The following is a 19,290-nucleotide window of genomic DNA, read 5'->3' as shown; positions in this document are numbered from 1 at the left end:
CTTTGAAGACGACTGAATCCCCCACAGTCCTCGGGGGAAAGGTTGCAAGTTATGAACTTTGCCCATTGCTTGCATGTAGTATTGGTTATTTGGAAGTATAGAGACATTTTCAGGGTGGATTTATTCTGGTGAGAGGGGGGTCGGCGTTGAGATTTAAGCGGGGAGATCTTTCTATGGATAAAATTTCAAGGGGAAGAGAATTTACATGAAGGGAGTGCTGCATTTTCCAGCATTATTTAAAACAAGAGCTAAGAGCTCATATGGCACTTGTGACGAGGCAAGAAGAGCTAAGAGCCAAGAGATCATATGGTATGAGCTCTAGCAAAATTCTTTGAATCAATAGATTGATTTAAAAGGAAAATAAGAGGTCAGGCCAGGTCGGGTAAATGCCGGTCAGGATTTAAAATAAGAGCTCTGAGTCACGATGTCCTTCTAAATATCAAAATTCACTAAGATCCGATTACCCACTCGTAATTTATAAATACCTAATTTCTTCTAATTTTTCCACTCCCTTTAGCCCCCAGATGGTCGAATCTGGAAAAACTACTTTATCAAGTCAATTTGTGCAGCTCCCTGACACGCCTACCCATTTTCATCGTCCTAGCACGTCCAGAAGCGCCAAACTTGCCAAATCACTGAACACCTCCCCCCAACTCAACCAAAGAGAGCAAATCCAGTACGATTCCGTCAATCACGTATCAAGGACATTTGCTTATTCTATCCACTAAGCTTCATCCCGATTCTCCACTCCAAGTGTTTTCCAAGATTTCCCCCTCCAACTCCCCCAATGTCAAAAGATCTGGTCGGGATTTGAAATAAGAGCTCTGAGACATGAATTCCGTCTAAATATCAAATTTCATTAAGATCCGATCACCTATTCGTAAAATAAAAATACCCCAATTTTCACGTTGTCCAAGAATTCCGGTTTCCCCTCCAACTCCCCCCGAAAGTAAAAGGGTCTGGTCGGAATTTAAAATTAGAGCTTTAAAGCGCAAGACCCTTCTAAATATCAAATTTCATTAAGATCTGGTCACCCTTTCGTAAGTTACAAATACCTCAATTTTCAAAATCCCCCCCCCAACTCCACAAAAGACAGCAGATTCGGTCCGATTATGTCAGTCACGTGTCTTAGACAGGCTTTTATTCTTCCCATCCAGTTTCATCCTGATATCACCGCTTTAAGTATTTTCTTAGATTTCCAGTTCCCCTCAACTGCCCCCCTCCCAATTACGCTGGATCCGGTTGAGATTTAAAATAAGAGATCTGAGTCACTTCTAAATATGAAGTTTCATGAAGATCTGATCACTCCTTCGTAAGTTAAAAATACGTCATTTTTTCTATTTTTCAAAATTAAATCCCTCCCCCCAATAGAGCGGATCCGTTCCAATTGTATAAATCACGTATCTAAGACTTCTTATTTTTCCCACCATGTTTCATCCCGATCCCTCGAATCTAAACGTTTTCTATGATTTTAGGTTCCCCCACTCCAAAATCCCCCCAATGTCACAAGATCCAGTCAGGACTGAAAATAAGAGCTTTGAGACACGATATCCTTCTAAATATCAAATTTCATTGAGATCCGATCACCCGTTCGTAAGTTAAAAATACCTCATTTTTTCTATTTTTTCATAGCTACCCCCCCCCCAACTACTACAAAGAGAGCGAATCCATTCTTGTTATATCAATCATGTATCTAGGACTTGTGCTTATTTTTACCACCAAGTTTCATCCCGATCCCTCCACTCTAAGTGTTTTCCAAGTTTTAGGTTTCCCCCTCCAAAATCCCCCCCACGTCACCAGATCCGGTCGGGATTTAAAAAAGAGCTCTGAGACACGATATCCTTCTAGATATCAAATTTAATTGAGATCCAATAACCCGTTCGTAAGTTAAAAATACTTCATTTTTTCTAATTCTTCAGAATTACCCCCTCCCCTCCAACTACCCCAATGAGAGCGGATCCGTTCCGGTTACGTCAATCATGTATCTAGTACTTGTGCTTATTTTTCCCACAAAGTTTCATCCCGATCCCTGCACTCTAAGAGTTTTCCAAGTTTTAGGCTTCCCCCTCCAACTCACCTCCCCCCCAATGTCACCAGATCTGCTCAGGATTTACAGTAAGAGCTCTGAGACACGATGTCCTTCTAAATATCAAATTTCATTGATCCGATCACCCGTTCGTAAGTTAAAAATACCTCATTTTTTCTAATTTTTCAGAATTTTACTGTTTAAAAAAAAAATAGAGTTAAGAGAAAGAGTCAAACTTTAGCGTAAAGAACGGGGCGTTGATGAGGAAGCAGCCCCTTTCATATACGAAGTAATTTCTGTTCGTTTTGAGTTTTAATGTCGCTCCTTACTTTCTGTTAAAAAAACTTGTTTTTTTATATTTAATATAAATAAGGAATCTTTTGACGATTCATGGTAATCTGATTCGGAGCCATAGCTCAAATTTTTTATTTGAAATAAAAATATTATTACTAGTCTTAATCAAAGGATTGTTTTTCTAAATATAAAAAGCAAAAAAAAAGTTATCCCTCGAAAAAACCTTTGGTAAGTTTGCCTTCTGGAAAAACTTCCCAACAATACCTACAAGAAAATAAATTTTAAACCATATTTCAGACACTTCGTGGTAACGAACTGTAGTAAGGAGCGACCCGGCTCAATAGTAACCAAAACTCTAAAAAACGGAATTTTGATACCAATAGCTACATAAAAAAATTGGATTTTAATGCTGATCTTAAATATATTCAAAATTATGAGAAAGCCATTTAGCCAAAAAAAAAATATGCAGATTTCGTTTTAAATATTTTGCGAAGAGCCAAAATCAAAACATGCATTGATTCAAAAACATTCAGAAATTAAATATAGAAAACACAAGTTTTTTTTTAATGGAAAGTAAGGAGCGACATTAAAACTTAAAACAAACAGAAATTACATCGTACATGAAAGGGGCTGCTTCCATATCAACGCCCCGCTCTTTACGCCAAAGTTTTTTACTGTTTAAAAAAAAGTAGAGTTAAGAGAAAGAGTCAAACTTTAGCGTAAAGAACGCGGCGTTGATGAGGAAGCAGCCCCTTTCATATACGAAGTAATTTCTGTTCGTTTTGAGTTTTAATGTCGCTCCTTACTTTCTGTTAAAAAAACTTGTTTTTTTTTATTATTTAATATAAATAAGGAATCTTTTGACGATTCATGCTAATCTGATTCGGAGCCATAGCTCAAATTTTTTATTCGAAATAAAAATATTATTACTAGTCTTAATCAAAGGGTTGTTTTGCTAACTATAAAAAGCAAAAAAAAAGTTATCCCTCGAAAAAACCTTTGGTAAGTCTGCTTTCTGGAAAAACTTCCCAACAATACCCACGAGAAAATAAATTTTAAACCATATTTCAGACACTTCGTGGTAACGAACTGTGGTAAGGAGCGACCCGGCTCGATAGTAACCAAAATTCTAAAAAATGGAATTTTGATGCCAATAGCTACATAAAAAAATTGGATTTTAATGCTGATTTTAAATATATAGGTTTAATCAAGTTTAGTTTTACTCATCAAAAGTTAAGACCGTGAGAAAATTCGCATTATTTAAGAAAAGAGGGAAAAAACCCCCTCAAAAGTCATAGAATCTTCAACGAAAATCACACCATCATATTCAGCGTATCAGAGAACCCTGGAGTAGAAGTTTCAAGCTCCTATCTACAAAAATGTGGAATTTTTTACTTTTTGCCAGATGGCAGATCACGGATCGTGTTTATTGTGTTGCGAGATTAACACTTTGGTTTTGTCCTTTTTTTTTCTATGCCGCCGATGTCGGCTTATTCCTGGAAACTGGTAAGGGTCTAACCTGTGCAGTTTTTACGGAAAGCGTGGACCTCAGGCCGGATTGATGAATATGGCATTACTTTTTGGAAAGCTCCGCGGAACTCTTGCCTGGGGCAAAAAAGGATGATTTTTGCTTGTCCACGAGCCAGAGCCTATGGTGTGCGAAGTGAAGTGAAGTTATGTAGCCTATGTAAGAGAGGAGTGTCTGAATTTGTGCAGCAAAGCTTTCGTTTAATCAAACCATGTTTCTGCTTTCGAGTGTAAAGCTCTGTTCTAGCAGGCAAGCAGGCAGGCACCACTTTGAAATTGAAGATGGACCAAAATCTATAAGTGTTAAATATATGCGGTAGTTACCCGGCCCCACAGCCAATATATCTTCTTTGAGTGATAAATAGAAAAATTTACAGAAGCAAAAAAGCGGCATTTTCCAACGGGTCCGAAAGTGCTGCCGTGATTTTGGCTGGGTTTATCATTTGTTTTTCCGGACTTGGGATTGAGGTAGAGAAATGTTATCACATGTACCTCTTAAACTTTGAAAGTTCTGTCATTGCTAAAGAAATTGGAGCGCATCCTTTGCTCCTTTCTAAGTGGTGACGTTAGAAAGTTGGCCTACGGCAAAAAAAAAAAATCAACTTTTGAACTAAGACAGATAGAATTTTTTTTTTCGACGGCAATCGACAGCTCTTGATGAGCTGATCAAAATATGTCATCCATTTTTTGGTGCAAAAATTCCTAGTCATGAGATATACTAGTTTGAAAGTTTCAAGGGTTTGACAATTTCAGTAGTAGGATACACACTGAAACCAAAAATAAGCCGATACCAATCGTGAGACATGTAGGAGACTTGTAAGGGAAGGTCGGCTGTTAGCTCATAATCATCTTCGCCAGGGAGGGGGTTTGCAAATTTTGCTATTTGGTGTACCTATTATTTGTTTCTAGTGTATTTGATGGTAAGACCGAGTTGGTTCCAGTAGTATGATATGTAGGGGACTTTTAAGTAATAATCGTCTGTTAGGCTACAATCATCTTTAGTGAAGAGGGGTTTGTAACTTTTGCTAGTTGGTCTAGCCTACCCATACTCACTGTAACCTAGAATTAAGTGTTTACGTAATGGGTACAAACGATAACGTAGAACAACGAGGCAGTTTCGTAATAATTAATAGAGTGTCATCTATGGTATTTTGATCCTGAAAAGTTACGGATAGCTTTATAATACCAACTAGATTATATAAGATATTGTTCCAAGTCTTGATCCGTCACGATGTCTACGATTGAAAAAGATAAAGTTCAACTGGCTGCAAAGTCAATCTAGTCCCTTCTTTCGATATTCTTTTGTTATTGTTGTTTTTTCAACGCTAAGGAATAGCCTTTGATCATGTGATTACTGATCGCGTTCTTCTTTAAACATAACGTTTTAAAAGCTTCGATAGGCTGACAACTTCAGCGTTTAACCGATAGCAAAGAAACAAAACCAAAGTGTTGCTCTCGCAACACTTTATTCGGCGAAGCCAGACAAAAGTTGCCGCAACACTTCACGTTGCTCAGGCAACGTAGGTCTAGTTTGTTTTTGTTTTTTTCCAGGGGTGATCGTGTCGACCCATTGGTCCTATAATGTTGGGAGAGGGCTCATTTAAACAAAAATGAAAAGTTTTAGTGACCTTTTTAAGTGACCAAAAATTGGAGAGCACATAGGCCCCCTCCCAAGCTAATTATTTTTCCAAAGTCACCGGATTAAAATTCTGAGATATCCATTTTATTCAACATAGTTGAAAAACCTCATAACAATGCCTTTGGGGACGATTTATTCAGCCGCAGTCCCCGTGGGAAGGGCTACATGTTAAAAATTTTGACCAGTGCTTACATAAAGTAATGGTTATTGGGAAGTGTATAGAAGTTTTCAGGGGGATTTTTTGGTTGGAGGGGGGAGGGGTTGAAATGCGGGGGATATGATGTGGGAACTTTCCAAGGAGAAATTTGTCATGGGGGAATAAAATTTTCATGAGGAGAGCACAGGATTTTCTAGCATTATCTAATAAAAGAAAATGAAAAAATAAGTATAAAAAAGTTTTTTCAATTGAAAGCAAGGATCAGCATTAAAACTTAAAACGAACAGAAATTATTACGCATAAAAGGGGCTCACCTCCTCCTAATACTCCGCTCTTTACGCCAAAGTATTTTTAGTAATTTCAACTATTTATTCCACGGCCTTTGTGATTCAGGGGTCATTCTTAAAGACTTAGGACAAAATTTAAGATTTAGTGTAAAGAGTGAGGTACTAACGAGGGGGTGAACCCCCTCATATACATAATAAAAACAAGCAAATACAGAAGTTTGTTACGTAAGCTAATTCGTAAGTTACGCATTTCTTTTACTAATAAAAACGTTTATAAAAAATTAAAAGTTCTAGTTGTCTTCTTAAGTAGCTAAAAAATTAGAGGGCAACTAGGCCTCCTCCCCCGCTCCTTTTTTCGAAAAATCATTCGATCAAAATTATGAGAAATCGATTTAGCCAAAAAAATAAAATATATGCAAATTTTGTTTTAATTATTTATCTGCGGAGAGCCAAAATCAAAACATGCATTAATTCAAAAACGTTCAGAAATTAAATATAAAAAAAAACAAATTTTTTAACTGAAAGTAAGGAGCGACATTAAAACTTAAAACGAACAGAAATTACTTCGTATATGAAAGAGACTGCTCCAGGCACGTACGCATGAATTTTTTTCGGGGGGGGGGCAAAAACCTCCGAAACAGCAGATATAAAGTAGCACTTTTTTATTCAGTAATGCAAAAAGCACGTATATCGGAAAATACAGATTAAATTTAAACTGTAGTATTGTAGCAGATGGGGGGAAGAAGACTGAAGCCTCAAAAGTTTTCTTAGGCTCAGGTTATGTTAATTGCGATTTAGAACCAGTGATTAATCTATTATATCCCAATGAAAGAGAAATTTTAGGGTTAACAGTGCAATATGGGTGCTGCGGGGGGTAGTTCTTCAATTGCAAAAACGTAGATTTTAATGAAAAATGATAGTTTCCAAAATTGATCCATTAAAAGCTGTACTTTTATCCTGAAAAGGGGGGATAAACGCCCTAATATCAAGAATAATTCTATTTTACTGTGGAAAGCAAACTCTCAAAAAAATAACAGTAAAATTGCTAATTACTTCAAAAAGGGTAAAAATTTTGACAGAAAATGGATTAATAATTGGGCAGTGACTTGACCGGATAATTGCATGCTGTAAAATCCCCCAAAAAAGGCTTCACATATGAATCTAGATTCTTAATAAATGTCCTATTTTTGCCAGAAATCCCAAGAAACCATGGGAAAATTAAACATTTCACAAAATTTCGGGGGGGGGGTGGTGGTCCCGAACCCCCCCCCCCCCCTGCGTACGTGCCAGAGCTGCTCTCTCCTCAACGTTTCACTCTTTACGCTATGGTTTTTTGCTGTTTTAAAAAGTAGAGTTGAGAGAAAGAGTCAAACTTTAGCATAAAGAGCAGGGCGTTGAGTTTTAAGTCTTAATGTCGCTCCTTACTTTCAGTTAAAAAACTTGTTTTTTTTTTAATTAATAAGAGTAAATTCTTGTTAAGTTCAAGTAAGAATATAGTTTTTGACATTTTCAAATTTCTAACTTGAGATACTGCTAACTTGAGCATCTGGTTTAATTACCATATGACATCACCCAATAGCTACTAATATAGCATTTTTGTTTCTTGTTTGACAGGAAAAGAAACTCACATGTCAGGCACATTCCAAACAATGAGAATCTTATTTGTGGTGACTCACTCACTTCTAAGAAATTTATTTTTATTAAATGATTAATTATAGGACTCGTTTTAACCAGAATTGCTAAAGCTGTTATCTCACGAAAATAGGGAAGGAAGAAGAGGCCTAGTTACCCTTCAATTTGTTTGGTTATCTATGAAGGCCACTTGAACTTTTAGTTTTTTTTACGAGCGTTTTTATTAGTAATAAATCTGCGTAACTTACGTTTTAACTTATGCAACCAACTTCTATATTTGTATATTTTTATTATGTTCAGAGGGGATTCGCCCCCTCTTCAATACATTGCTCTTTACGCTGAAGTTTGAATCTCTGCTCAATTCCTTAAGAATGACCCCTGATTCACAAAGGTCATTTAATTAGAATAAATAGCTTTTTTGAAATTACTAAAAATACTTTAGCGTAAAGAGAAGGGATTGAAAAGGGGCAAAACCCCTCATATACGTAATAATATCTTTTTATTTTAATTTAAATCTTGCTCCTTACTTTCAGTTGAATTTTCTTTTATTTCTTGTTTTTTTTTTAATAATGATGGCAAATCAAGCACCCCTCTCATGGAAATTATCACCCCCCATGAAATTTTTTTTCATAGAAGGATCCTCCTGCGTAGCACCAGACCCCAACCCCCCTCCTCCCCATCGAATTAATCCTGCTGAAAACAACTGTATACTTCCCGATAACCAATATTATATATAAACAATGGGCAAAGTTCATAATTTGCCCCCTTTCCAAGGGGACTGTGAGGGATTAAGTGATCCTCAGACATATATTTATTAACTTTTTTGGCTATGCTGATCAAAATGACTATTTCAAAAATTTGATCTGGTGACTTTGGGAAAATTGAGCATGGGAGAGGGCCTATTTGCCCTACTATTTTTTCGACACATAAAAAGGGTACTGTAATTTAAAATTTTCTTTCGGATGGGCCCTCTCAAGACATTCTAGGACAACTGGGTCGATGTGATCACCCCTGGGAAAAGGAAAAAGAATAAAAAAAAGAAGCAAACACACAAAACACGCATCCGTGATCTTTCTTCTGGCAAAAAACACAAAATTTTACATTTTAGCAGATAGAAGCTTGAAGTCTTTACAGTAGGGCTCTCTGATACACTGAATCTGACAGTGTGATCAAACAATTCTTGGTAAGGAACTGTAGTAAGGAGCGACACGGCTCAATAGTAACCTCTGATACACTGAATCTGACAGTGTGATCAAACAATTCTTGGTAAGGAACTGTAGTAAGGAGCGACACGGCTCAATAGTAACCGAAACTCTAAAAAACGGAATTTTGATACCAATAGCTACCTCAAAAGAATCACATTTTAATGCTGATTTTAAATACATGAATTTCATCAAGTTTAGTGTTACCCATCAAAAGTTACGAGCCTAAGAAAATTTGCCTTATTTTAGAAAATAGAAGAAACGGCGCCCTAAAAGTTATAAAATCTTAACGAAAATCCCACCATAATATTCACCACATCAGAAAACCCTTCTATTAAAGTTTAAAGGTCCTATCTACAAAGATATGGAACTCAGTATTTTTTGCCAGAAGACAGATCACGGATGCCTGTTTATTTTATTTTGTTCCCAGGAGTGATTGTATCAGAGTCCAAGAATATTGCGAGAGGGCTCATTCTAACGGAAGTTCTAGCGCCCTTTTTAAGAGATCAAAAATATTGAAGGGCACTTAGGCCCCCTCCCACGTACATTTTTTCCTCAAAGTCACTGGATCTAAGTTTTGAGATTAAATGAAAAAAAAACAAGTTTTTTTACTGAGAGTAAGGAGCGACATTAAAACTTAAAACGAGCAGAAATTACTTCGTATATGAAAGAGGCTGCTTCCTCATCAACGCCCCGCTCTTTACGCTAAAGTTTGACTCTTTCTCTCAATTCTTCTTTATAAAACAGTAAAAAACTTTAGCGTAAAGAGCGGGGCGTTGATGAGGAAGCAGCCTCTTTCATATACGAAATAATTTCTGTTCATTTTAAGTTTTAATGTCGCTCCTTACTTTCAGTTAAAAAAAACTTGTTTTTTTATTTAACTTCTGAACGTTTTTGAATCAATGCATGATTTTGGCTCTCCGCAGAGGAATAATCAAAACGAAATTTGCATTTTTTTTTTTTTTTTTTTTTTTTTTTTTTTTTTTTTTTTTTTTTTTTTTTTTTTTTTTTTTTTTTTTTTTTTTTTTTTTTTTTTTTGGCTGAGTGGCTTTCTCATAATTTTGATCGAATGATTTTGAGAAAAAATGAGCGGGGAAGGAAGCCTAGTTGCCCTCCGATTTTTTGGTTAATTAAAAAGGCAACTAGAACTTTTAATTTTTTACGAATCTTTTTATTAGTAAGAGATTTACGTAACTTAAAAATTAGCTTACGTAAAGAACTTTTGTATTCTCATGTTTTTATTACATATATGAGGGGGTTCTCCCCCTCGTCAGTACCTCGCTTTTTACACTAAAGCTTAAATTTTGTCCCAATTCATTAAGAATGACCCCTGAATCACAAAAGCCGTAGAATAAATAGTTGAAATTACTAAAAATACTTTAGCGTAAAGAGCGAGGTATTAGAAGGAGGTGAGCCCCTCATATGGGTAATAATTTATGTTTGTTTTAAGTTTCAATGCTGTTCCTTACTTCCAGGTGAAAAAACTTTTTCATATTTATTTTTTAATTGTTTTTTTTTTTTAAATAATGCTAGTAAATCCTCCTCTCCCTTCATGGAAATTTTCTTCTCCCATGACAAATTCTCGATGGAAAGTTCCCCCAGCATATCCCCCTCTTCTCAACCCCTCCCCCAACCAAAAAACTCCTCCTGTAGGAAAAATCCTACACTTCTCAATAACCATTACTATATGTAAGCACTGGTCAAAGTTTGTAACTTGTTGCCCCTCCCAAGGGGACTGTGGGGGAGTAAGTCGTCCCCAAAGACATAGTTATAAGGTTTTTCGACTACGCTGAATAAAATGGCTATCTCAGAATTTTGATCCGTTGACTTTGGGAAAACAATTATCGTGGGAGGGGACCTAGGTGCCCTCCAATTTTTTTGGTCACTTAAACAGGGCACTAGAACTAGAATTTCCGTTAGAATGAGCCCTCTTGCAACATTCTAGGACAACTGGGTCGATACGATCATCCCTGGAAAAAAAATAAAAAATAAATAAAAATAAAAATAAACACGCATCCGTGATCTGCCTTCTGGCAAAAAATGCAAAATTCCACATTTTTGTAGATAGGAGCTTGAAACTTCTACAGTAGGGTTCTCTGATACGCTGAATCTGAGGGTGTGACTTTCGTTAAGATTCTATGACTTTTAAGGGGTGTTTCCCCCTATTTTATAAAATAACGCAAATTTTCTCAGGCTCGTAACTTTTGATGGGTTAGACTAAACTTGATGAAACTTATATATTTAAAATCCGCAATAAAATGCGATTCTTTTGATGTAGCTATTGGTATCAAAATTCCATTTTTTTTAGTTATGGTTACTATTGAGCCGGGTCGCTCCTTACTACAGTTCGTTACCACGATGAACTGCTTGATAGCCGTTCGTTCAACTTTGTCGAAAAACTAATTTCTATGTCTTTAGGAACCACTTAATCCCCCACAGTACCCAGCGGAGAGCTACAAGTTACAAACTTTGATCATTGTTTATATATATTAATGGTTATTATGAAGTGTACAGACGTTTTCAGGGGAACTTTTTAACGTTGGTGTGGAAGTTGATCGGGGCGGGGGGCGGTTACGCGGGATGATTTCTCCATTGAGGAATTTATCATGAGAGAAGAAAATGTCCTTGAAGGCGATGCAGGATTTTCTAAAATTATTAAAAAAATGAGAAAATAAATAAATAAAAAATTTTCACCTGGAAGTAATGAGTAGCATCAAAACTTAAAACGAAAATACGTATTTAACAGGGTTTGTCTGTCGCCTCCACAATACCTTGCTCTTTTCGCTAAGGTATTTTTTAGTAATGTCAGCTATTTATTCTACGACCTTTGTGATTCAGGAGTCATTCTTAAAGGTTTTGAATAAAATTCAAGCTTTACTGTAAAGAGCAAGGTATATACGAGTGAACATACCCCCTCATATACGTAATAAAAACACACAAATATGGAAGTTAGTTGCGTAAGTTGATTTTTAAGGTAAGTATGTTTATTACTAACAAAAACATCCGTACAAAAATTTAAAAAATCTAGTTGCATTTTTAAGGAACCAAAAATTGGAGGGCAACTAGGCTTCCTCACCCACCCCCATTTTCTTATCAAAATCATCCGATCAAAACTATGAGAAACCCATTTAGAAAAAAAAAATAGTATACAAATTTCATTTTAATTATTCATATGCGGTGAGCCAGAATCTAAACATGCATTAATTCCAAAACGTTAAAAAATTAAATGAAACAACAAGTTTTTTTTTTTAAACTGCAAGTAAGTAGCGATATTAAAACATAAAACGAGCAGAACTTATTCGAATATGAAAGGGGTTGTCCCCTCCATAACGCCTCGCTCTTTACACTAAAGTTTTTATTGTTTTAAAAAGTGGAGTTGTGACAAAGTCAAACTTAAGCGTAAAGAGCGGGGCGTTGCGGAGGGGACAACCCCTTTCCTATCCGAATAATGTTTGGTTATTTAAAAATGCAACTAGATTTTTTTATTTTTTGTATGAACATTTTTGTTAGTAATAAACATACGTACCTCAAAAATCAACATACGTTACGAAATTACTTGCAGTTAAAAAAGCGTGTTTGTTTATTTAATTTTCATTAAGATTCACTGACTCTTCGGTGCTGTTTCCCCTTTTTTGGAAATGAGGCAAATTTTCTCAGGATCGAAACTTTTGGTGGGTAAGACAATATTTGTTGAAACTTACATATTTAAAATCAGCATAAATATCGTTACCACGAACGGTTTGAAACATAACTATATTTGTGACTGTTTGAGATTAAAAAGTTGAGAAATTCTTAAGTAAATTGTAGGTGTATTCTGTTTCCAAGGTTAACTCAAATTCCCTGAATTTTATTTTTTTTTTCTACACTTTCTAAGTCAATATTAGAAAAAAAAAAATGATGCCATTCCACTGGTTTAAACTGAGAATTCAGAGACCCGTGTGTACCGGCTCGACAAAATAATAAACTTAATTATTGGCCTTCTTTCAATCCATGTTTTTTAAGTGATTACTTAAAAAAAAGGTTAGAACCTTTTTAGGAGCACTACTTAGTTACACTGTTAGTTATTATAGTCAAACTATTAGTTATTTGTCGTCGCAGTATACTATTTTAGTAGCAGTATACTAGTTGCAGTATACTCACAGCTCTACTTTTTAAAACAATAAAAACCTTTAGCGAAAAGAGTGGGGCATTGAGGAGGGGAGAGCCTTTTTTATATGTGTAATAATCTCTGTCCGTTTCAAGTTTTAATGTCTCTCCTTACTTTCAGTTAAAAACTTGTTATTTTTAAGGAAGGAGTTACATGAGAAGATCTTTCCAAGTAAAAATTTTTTCGGTTGCAGGGGAAGGTAAATTTTCCGGCATAATTAAAAAAAAACAATCACATTAAATAAAAAAATAAGTTTTTTCAACTCAAAATAAGCGGCAAACTTTAAACTAGAAATGATCGAAATTATTATGTATATGAAGGGGGCTGACCATCTTTAATACCTTGCTGTTTACGCCAAAGTTTGCCTTTTATAAAATTCTAATACCAACAAAACACAAAAAAATTATAATAAAATAAAATATAATCATGCTTAAATAAAATGTAATCGCGTAACAATACAAAACGCAAGCCATGGCGTCTGTTGCAGCCTATTTGTAAAGTGCATACTGAATTAATCTCGTGAATAGGACTCAAGCAAAATGAAACAAGACCATCAAAATCATTTACAATTGTTTGGTATGTTTTCTAACCATTTATATTTGTCTGTTCCCCAAAACTACCAATTATCTGTCACAATAGGTCAAAGGTTTGTTGTTCGAGGAGCGCGGGGGGGGGGCAGAAAACTTAAGTTTTGGCGAGTCGGACAAAAAGTTCAGGTGAGAGGTTAAAGGGCTTTAAACTTTATTAATATAATTGAGAAGATCATAAAAAAGCATCAAGTAGTGGGTTCAGTTAAGAAAAATGAGTTTTCCATATGTGACTCTTTTCTTTAAGTTAATTTTACGGCAAATAAGTATGCAACCAGCAATAAGCGTATTCATTCCGTATGTTCAATCAATAAAAAAAGCTTTTTCTGCAAATTAAGTTTTTCAAAGAAGAGTAAAAATGAAACCCAAAACGAACATAAATTACAATAAATGACCAAGTCAAACTCAAAACAAGCAGAAAATAACATGAGTAGGGCTCAAAACCCCCTATGCCTTCCTAAGGCTAGAACATAATTTCCACTTTACTCAGAAAAATACAAGTGAATGTGCACTGTCACTTTAATACACATATGCTGATATTTATTCCTCAAGATGTTTATAATATTTGATTTCTTAAAGTTATAAAAGCGAAAAACATTACTTTTTGTTAGCAAAGTACAAATTATGTCCTGGTCTCGGAAGGGCATATGAGTTTTGAGCCCTACTAATGTTAATTTCTGCTCCTTTTGAGTTTGAGTCGGTTATTTACTGGCTCCCCTACCAAAATAAAACAAAAACCTACCAGCCAAAGAAAAAATCAGCATTCCTGTACTAATCTTCATTGTACGTCCAAAATTGAACTGTTCACAAAAGAGTGAATTTCTCCGAGCGAAAACAGAACTGTTTCCTGCAATTGCTACCGCGAGAGAATTTTCACTCCATGACTTTTTGGCTCCATATGAGCCAAAACTGTAGTTTTGTATTTTCTTTTTTTTTACTTTTTGTAAAGGTAAGTTGAACTTTTGATTTCCTTTTTAATGGAATCTTCTTCCAATATTCTAGGAAAATTGGCTTGAAGCTGTCGCCCCAGGACAAAAACTATTCGTGACAACTAATTTTAAGTAAGAGGCAAATCGATCCAATTAAAATCGTCACTCTAATAAACGGAATATTGATAATAATACACATATCAAAAGAATTCACTTTTTATCCTGATTCCAAATTTATAAAATACGTTAAGTTTATTCCTCAAAAGCTAAAAGCCTAAGAATATATCACATCACAAATCTGTGCGCGTCATATAACACAAATTTATGAAAGAAAAAACTATTTTTCAAAATATTTGGAGAAGACAGGGGGGGGGTTGGGAATTTTGTTATTTCTTGAATTTTTAAAAGAAAATACTGAAGAAGGTATTTTCCTATGACAATGCCGAAAAAGGGTATCTTTCGAATGAGAACAAGAAAATCTAGGGAGGGGGGACAACAAAAACTCCTCTCCATCGACACACCTTGCATGAAACTGTGAAAGAAAAATAGCTACTCTATAGTTTACCAAAATACTTTGAACAAAACTAAATAGAATCATTTTCGCTAAACTTCTACGCATCACTCAAAATTTTTCGAATACAACCCCAGTGTTTTGAATATATCCGAATCTTTTTGGAACTTTCTCAAATTTCCCAAAAAGAAAAGCCTAAATGTAGAAAACGCCCTGAAAATTAATAGTAACAAAAACTAATTAGCATTATTTGGGGTTAATGTTCGTTTAAGCACGTTATTTTCGAAGGAGGTTTAGAAAAACAAATCTTTCTGTGAACTTCGTAGAAACCAAGAAGAACTTGGAGATGGTGAAAACGTTAGTATGTTTGATTAATACGTACTGCTTTCCAAAAACAGTCTCTTATTTCCATTCGTATTTATAGTCTAGGCTCCAGGGAGATATATGTGTGGCATGCAGTAAGTGCTAGTCCAAAAAGATATTGATATTGAGAAACGATAATCAAGCTAATCTAAAATAAAAAAAATTACAATATTAATTAAAATGAACTTCAAAAGTTGTTTAAAACAAAGCTTTAAATTTATAAATTTCCTATTTTAAAAAATCCGCTTTTTAACAAAACACTCCATATAAAGTTATGCACTTTTGAGTTATATAGTTCAATCTGTTAAATAAAAAAGAAACGCAGGTAAAAAAAAATAAGCAAATAAAAAAAAATCTGAAAACATACTCTAAAAACAGAATTTTAATACCAATAGTTACCTCAAAAGAATCGTATTTTAATGCTGATTTTAAATATAAGTCTCATCAAGTTTAGTCTTACCTATCCAAAGTTACGAGCCTGAGAAAATTTGCCATATTTTAGAAAATAGGAAGAAACACCCCTTAAAAGTAATACAATCTGAACGAAAATCACACCATCAGATTTAGCGTATCAGAGAACCTCAAGCTCCTATCTACAAAAATGTGGAATTTCGCATTTTTCGCCAGAACACAGATCGCGGATGCGTGTTAATTTGTTTTTTTGTTGAATTTTTTCCCAGTGGTGATCGTATCGAATCAGTGGTCCTAAAATGTAGCGAGAGGGCTCATTCTAACGGAAATAAAAAGTTCTAGTACTCTGTCCAAAAGTTCACTGCCTGTCCATGAATTATTCTTTATGGTTGATTACATAAAAAAAAACTAGTTTTTTTAACTGAAAGTAAGGAGCGACATTAAAACTTAAAACGAACAGAAATTACTCCGTATATGAAATGGGTTGTCCCCTCCGCAATCCCTCGCTCTTTACGCTAAAGCTTTTAATTGTATTAAAATGCAGAATTGTGGCAAAGAGTCAAACTTTAGCGTAAAGAGCAAGGGATTGCGGAGGGGACAACCCATTTCATATACGGAGTAATTTCTGTTCGTTTTAAGTTTTAATGTCGCTCCTTACTTTCAGTTAAAAAAACTAGTTTTTTTTTATGTAATTTCTGAACGTTTTTGAATTAATGCATGTTTGATTTTGGCTCTCCACACATAAATTATTAAAAGGAAATTTGCATATTAATTCCTTTTTTGGCTAAATGGCTTTCTCTTAGTTTTGATCAGACGGGAAAGGAGGCCTAGTTGCCATGCAATTTTTCGGTTACATAAAAAGGCAACTATAAATTTTTATTTTTAACGAATTTTTCTATTAGTAAAAAATATACGTAACTTAAGAATTATCTTACGTAACAAACTTTTATATTCTTTAATTTTTATTATGTATATGAGAGGGTTTGTACCCTCGTTAATACCTCGTTCTTTACACTAAATCGCAAGTTTTGTCCCAATTCTTTAAGAATGACCCCTGAATCAGAAAGGCCGTAGAATGAATAGTTGAAATTACTAAAAATACTATAGCATAAAGAGCGAGGTATTTATCTCCTCCTAAATACCTCGCTCTTTATGCTAAAGTATTTTTAGAACCCCTCACATGCTTAATAATCTCTGTTCGTTTTAAGTTTCAATGCTACTCTTTACTTTCAATTGAAAAAAAATTTTCCATGTTTACTTTTTCATTGTTTTTTTATAGTAATTTTAGAAAATCCTGCGCCCTTTTCATTGAATTTCTGTTCCCCCATGACACATTTCTCCATGGAAAGATCCTCCCACATAGCCCGCTCCCCTCAACCCCACCCCCAAAACCAAAAAAAAATCCCCTGAAACCGACTGTACACTTCCCAATAACCATTATTATATGTAAACACTGGTCGAAGTTTGTAAGTTGCAGCCCCACCCCCAGGGACTTTGGGGGAGTAAGTCATTCCCAAAGACATAGTTATTATGGTTTTTGACTATGCAGAACAAAATGGCTATCTCAAAATTTTGATCTGTTGACTTTGGAGAAAAAATGAGCGTGGGAGGGGGCCTAGGTGCCCTCCAATTTTTTTGGTCACTTAAAAAGGGCACTAGAACTTTTCATTTCCGTTAGAATGAGCCCTCTTGCGACATTCTAGGACCACTTGGTCGATACGATGACCCCTGGGGAAAAGAAAAAAAAAAAAAAAACAAAAAAAAAACAAACAAATAAACACGCACCCGTGATTTGTCTTCTGGCAAAAAATACAAAATTCCACATTTTTGTAGATAGGAGCTTGAAACTTCTACAGTAGGGTTCTCTGATACGCTGAATCTGATGGTGTCATTTTCGTTAAGATCCTACGACTTTTAGGGGGTGTTTCTCCCTATTTTCCTAAATAAGGCAAATTTTCTCAGGCTCGTAACTTTTGATGGGTAAGACTAAACTTGATGAAACTTATATATTTAAAATCAGCATTAAAATGCGATTCTTTTGATGTAGCTATTGATATCAAAATTCAATTTTTTAGAGTTTTGGTTACTATTGAGCCGGATCGCTCCTTACTACAGTTCGTTACCACGAACTGTTTGATTGTGTATGGTTATGCTGTGTGACCTATATAATTGGAGGGATGAGTAGGGTTAAGGCCTCATTCAAGTACAGATCGATATTAGTTACTAAAGTTTTCTTTAGTTTTCTTTTCTCCTTCTGTCTTTTTTTTATGGTGTATGCTTATTTGTGTGTTTATGCTGTTGACACTTTCAGGGAGATTTTTGTGGTTGGGGGGGTATAGGGGAGGGGGTTATGTGGTGGGAAATTTCCATGGAGTAAATTGTCATGGGGGAAGATAATTTCCATGAAGGGGCTGCAGGATTTTTTAGCAAATTTTTAAAAGAGCAATGAAAAAAGAAATATGATGAAGTTTCTTCAACTGAAAGTAAGGAGCAGCATTAAAACTTAAAACGAACAGAAATTATTACGCATATAAGGGGTTCACCTCCTCCTAATACCTAGCTCTTTACGCTAAAGTAACTTTTTAATTTCGACTATTTAATCTACGGCCTTTATGATTCGGGGTCATTCTTAGGGAATTGGGACAAAATTTAAGCTTTAGTGTAAAGAGCGTTGAAAGCATTGGTAAGGGGATGAACCCCCTCATATACGTAATAAAAACATACGAATTTGTAAGTAGGTTACGTAAGAAAATTCATAAGTTACGCATATTTTTACTAACAAAAACGTTCGGAAAATTAAAAGTTCTAGTTGCCTTTATAAGTAACCAAAAAATTGGAGGGTAGCTAGGCCTACTCCTTCGGTCCTTTTTTTTCTCGAAATCATCCGATCAAAACTATGAGAAAGCCATTTAGACAAAAAAAAATTAATATACAAATTTCGTTTTAATTATTCATATGTGGAGCCAAAATCAAAACATGCTTTAATTCAAAAGCGTTCAGGAATTTAATATAAAAAAACAATTTTTTTAATTGAAAATAAGGAGGGACATTAAAACTGAAAATGAACAGAAATTGCTCCGTATCTGAAAGGGGCTGTTCCCTCCTCAACACCCCGGTCTTTTCGCTAAAGTGTTTTACTGTTTTAAACAGTAGAGTTGAGAGAGTAAAACTTTAGCGTTAAGAACGGGGCATTGAGGAGGGAACCGGCCCTTTCATATACGGAGCAATTTCTGTTCGTTTTCAGTTTTAATGTCACTCCTTTCTTTCAGTTAAAAAAAATTTGTTTAAAAAAAAATTTAATTGTAGTAAGGAGCGACCCGGCTCAAGAGTAACCGAAACTCTAGAAGATGAAATTTGGATGCTAATATAGACATAAAAAGTATCGAAGTTTTAAACTGATTTTCAATATACTACCTTTACTAAGTTTAATCTTACTCATCAAAAGCTACGAGCCTTAAAAAATTTCCTATATCTTCGAAAAATTTCACCAGTATATTCTGCGTATCAGAAAACCCTACTATAAAGGTTTCAGGCTTCTGTCTGCGAAATGTGGAATTTTGTTCTTTTTTGCCAGAAGA

At 35.0% G+C, this 19,290-nt stretch overlaps 1 protein-coding gene across 1 annotated transcript in view; it reads right to left on the bottom strand.

Annotated features, from left to right (window-relative positions):
- Positions 1-14,295, bottom strand: part of LOC136042236 (cuticlin-4-like) — a 67,028-nt gene extending 52,733 nt beyond the window's left edge. The window contains exon 1 of the mRNA XM_065727173.1: positions 14,241-14,295. Within this exon, the coding sequence (XP_065583245.1) occupies positions 14,241-14,280 (40 nt within the window). The 5' untranslated portion in view covers positions 14,281-14,295. The remainder of the gene's footprint in view (positions 1-14,240) is intronic.
- Positions 14,296-19,290: the final 4,995 nt, after the last annotated feature.

This window comes from Artemia franciscana, unplaced genomic scaffold, assembly GCF_032884065.1.
Source record: "Artemia franciscana unplaced genomic scaffold, ASM3288406v1 PGA_scaffold_89, whole genome shotgun sequence".
Taxonomy (NCBI): Eukaryota; Metazoa; Arthropoda; class Branchiopoda; order Anostraca; family Artemiidae; genus Artemia; species Artemia franciscana.
This window is presented reverse-complemented; position numbering and strand designations above follow the sequence as displayed.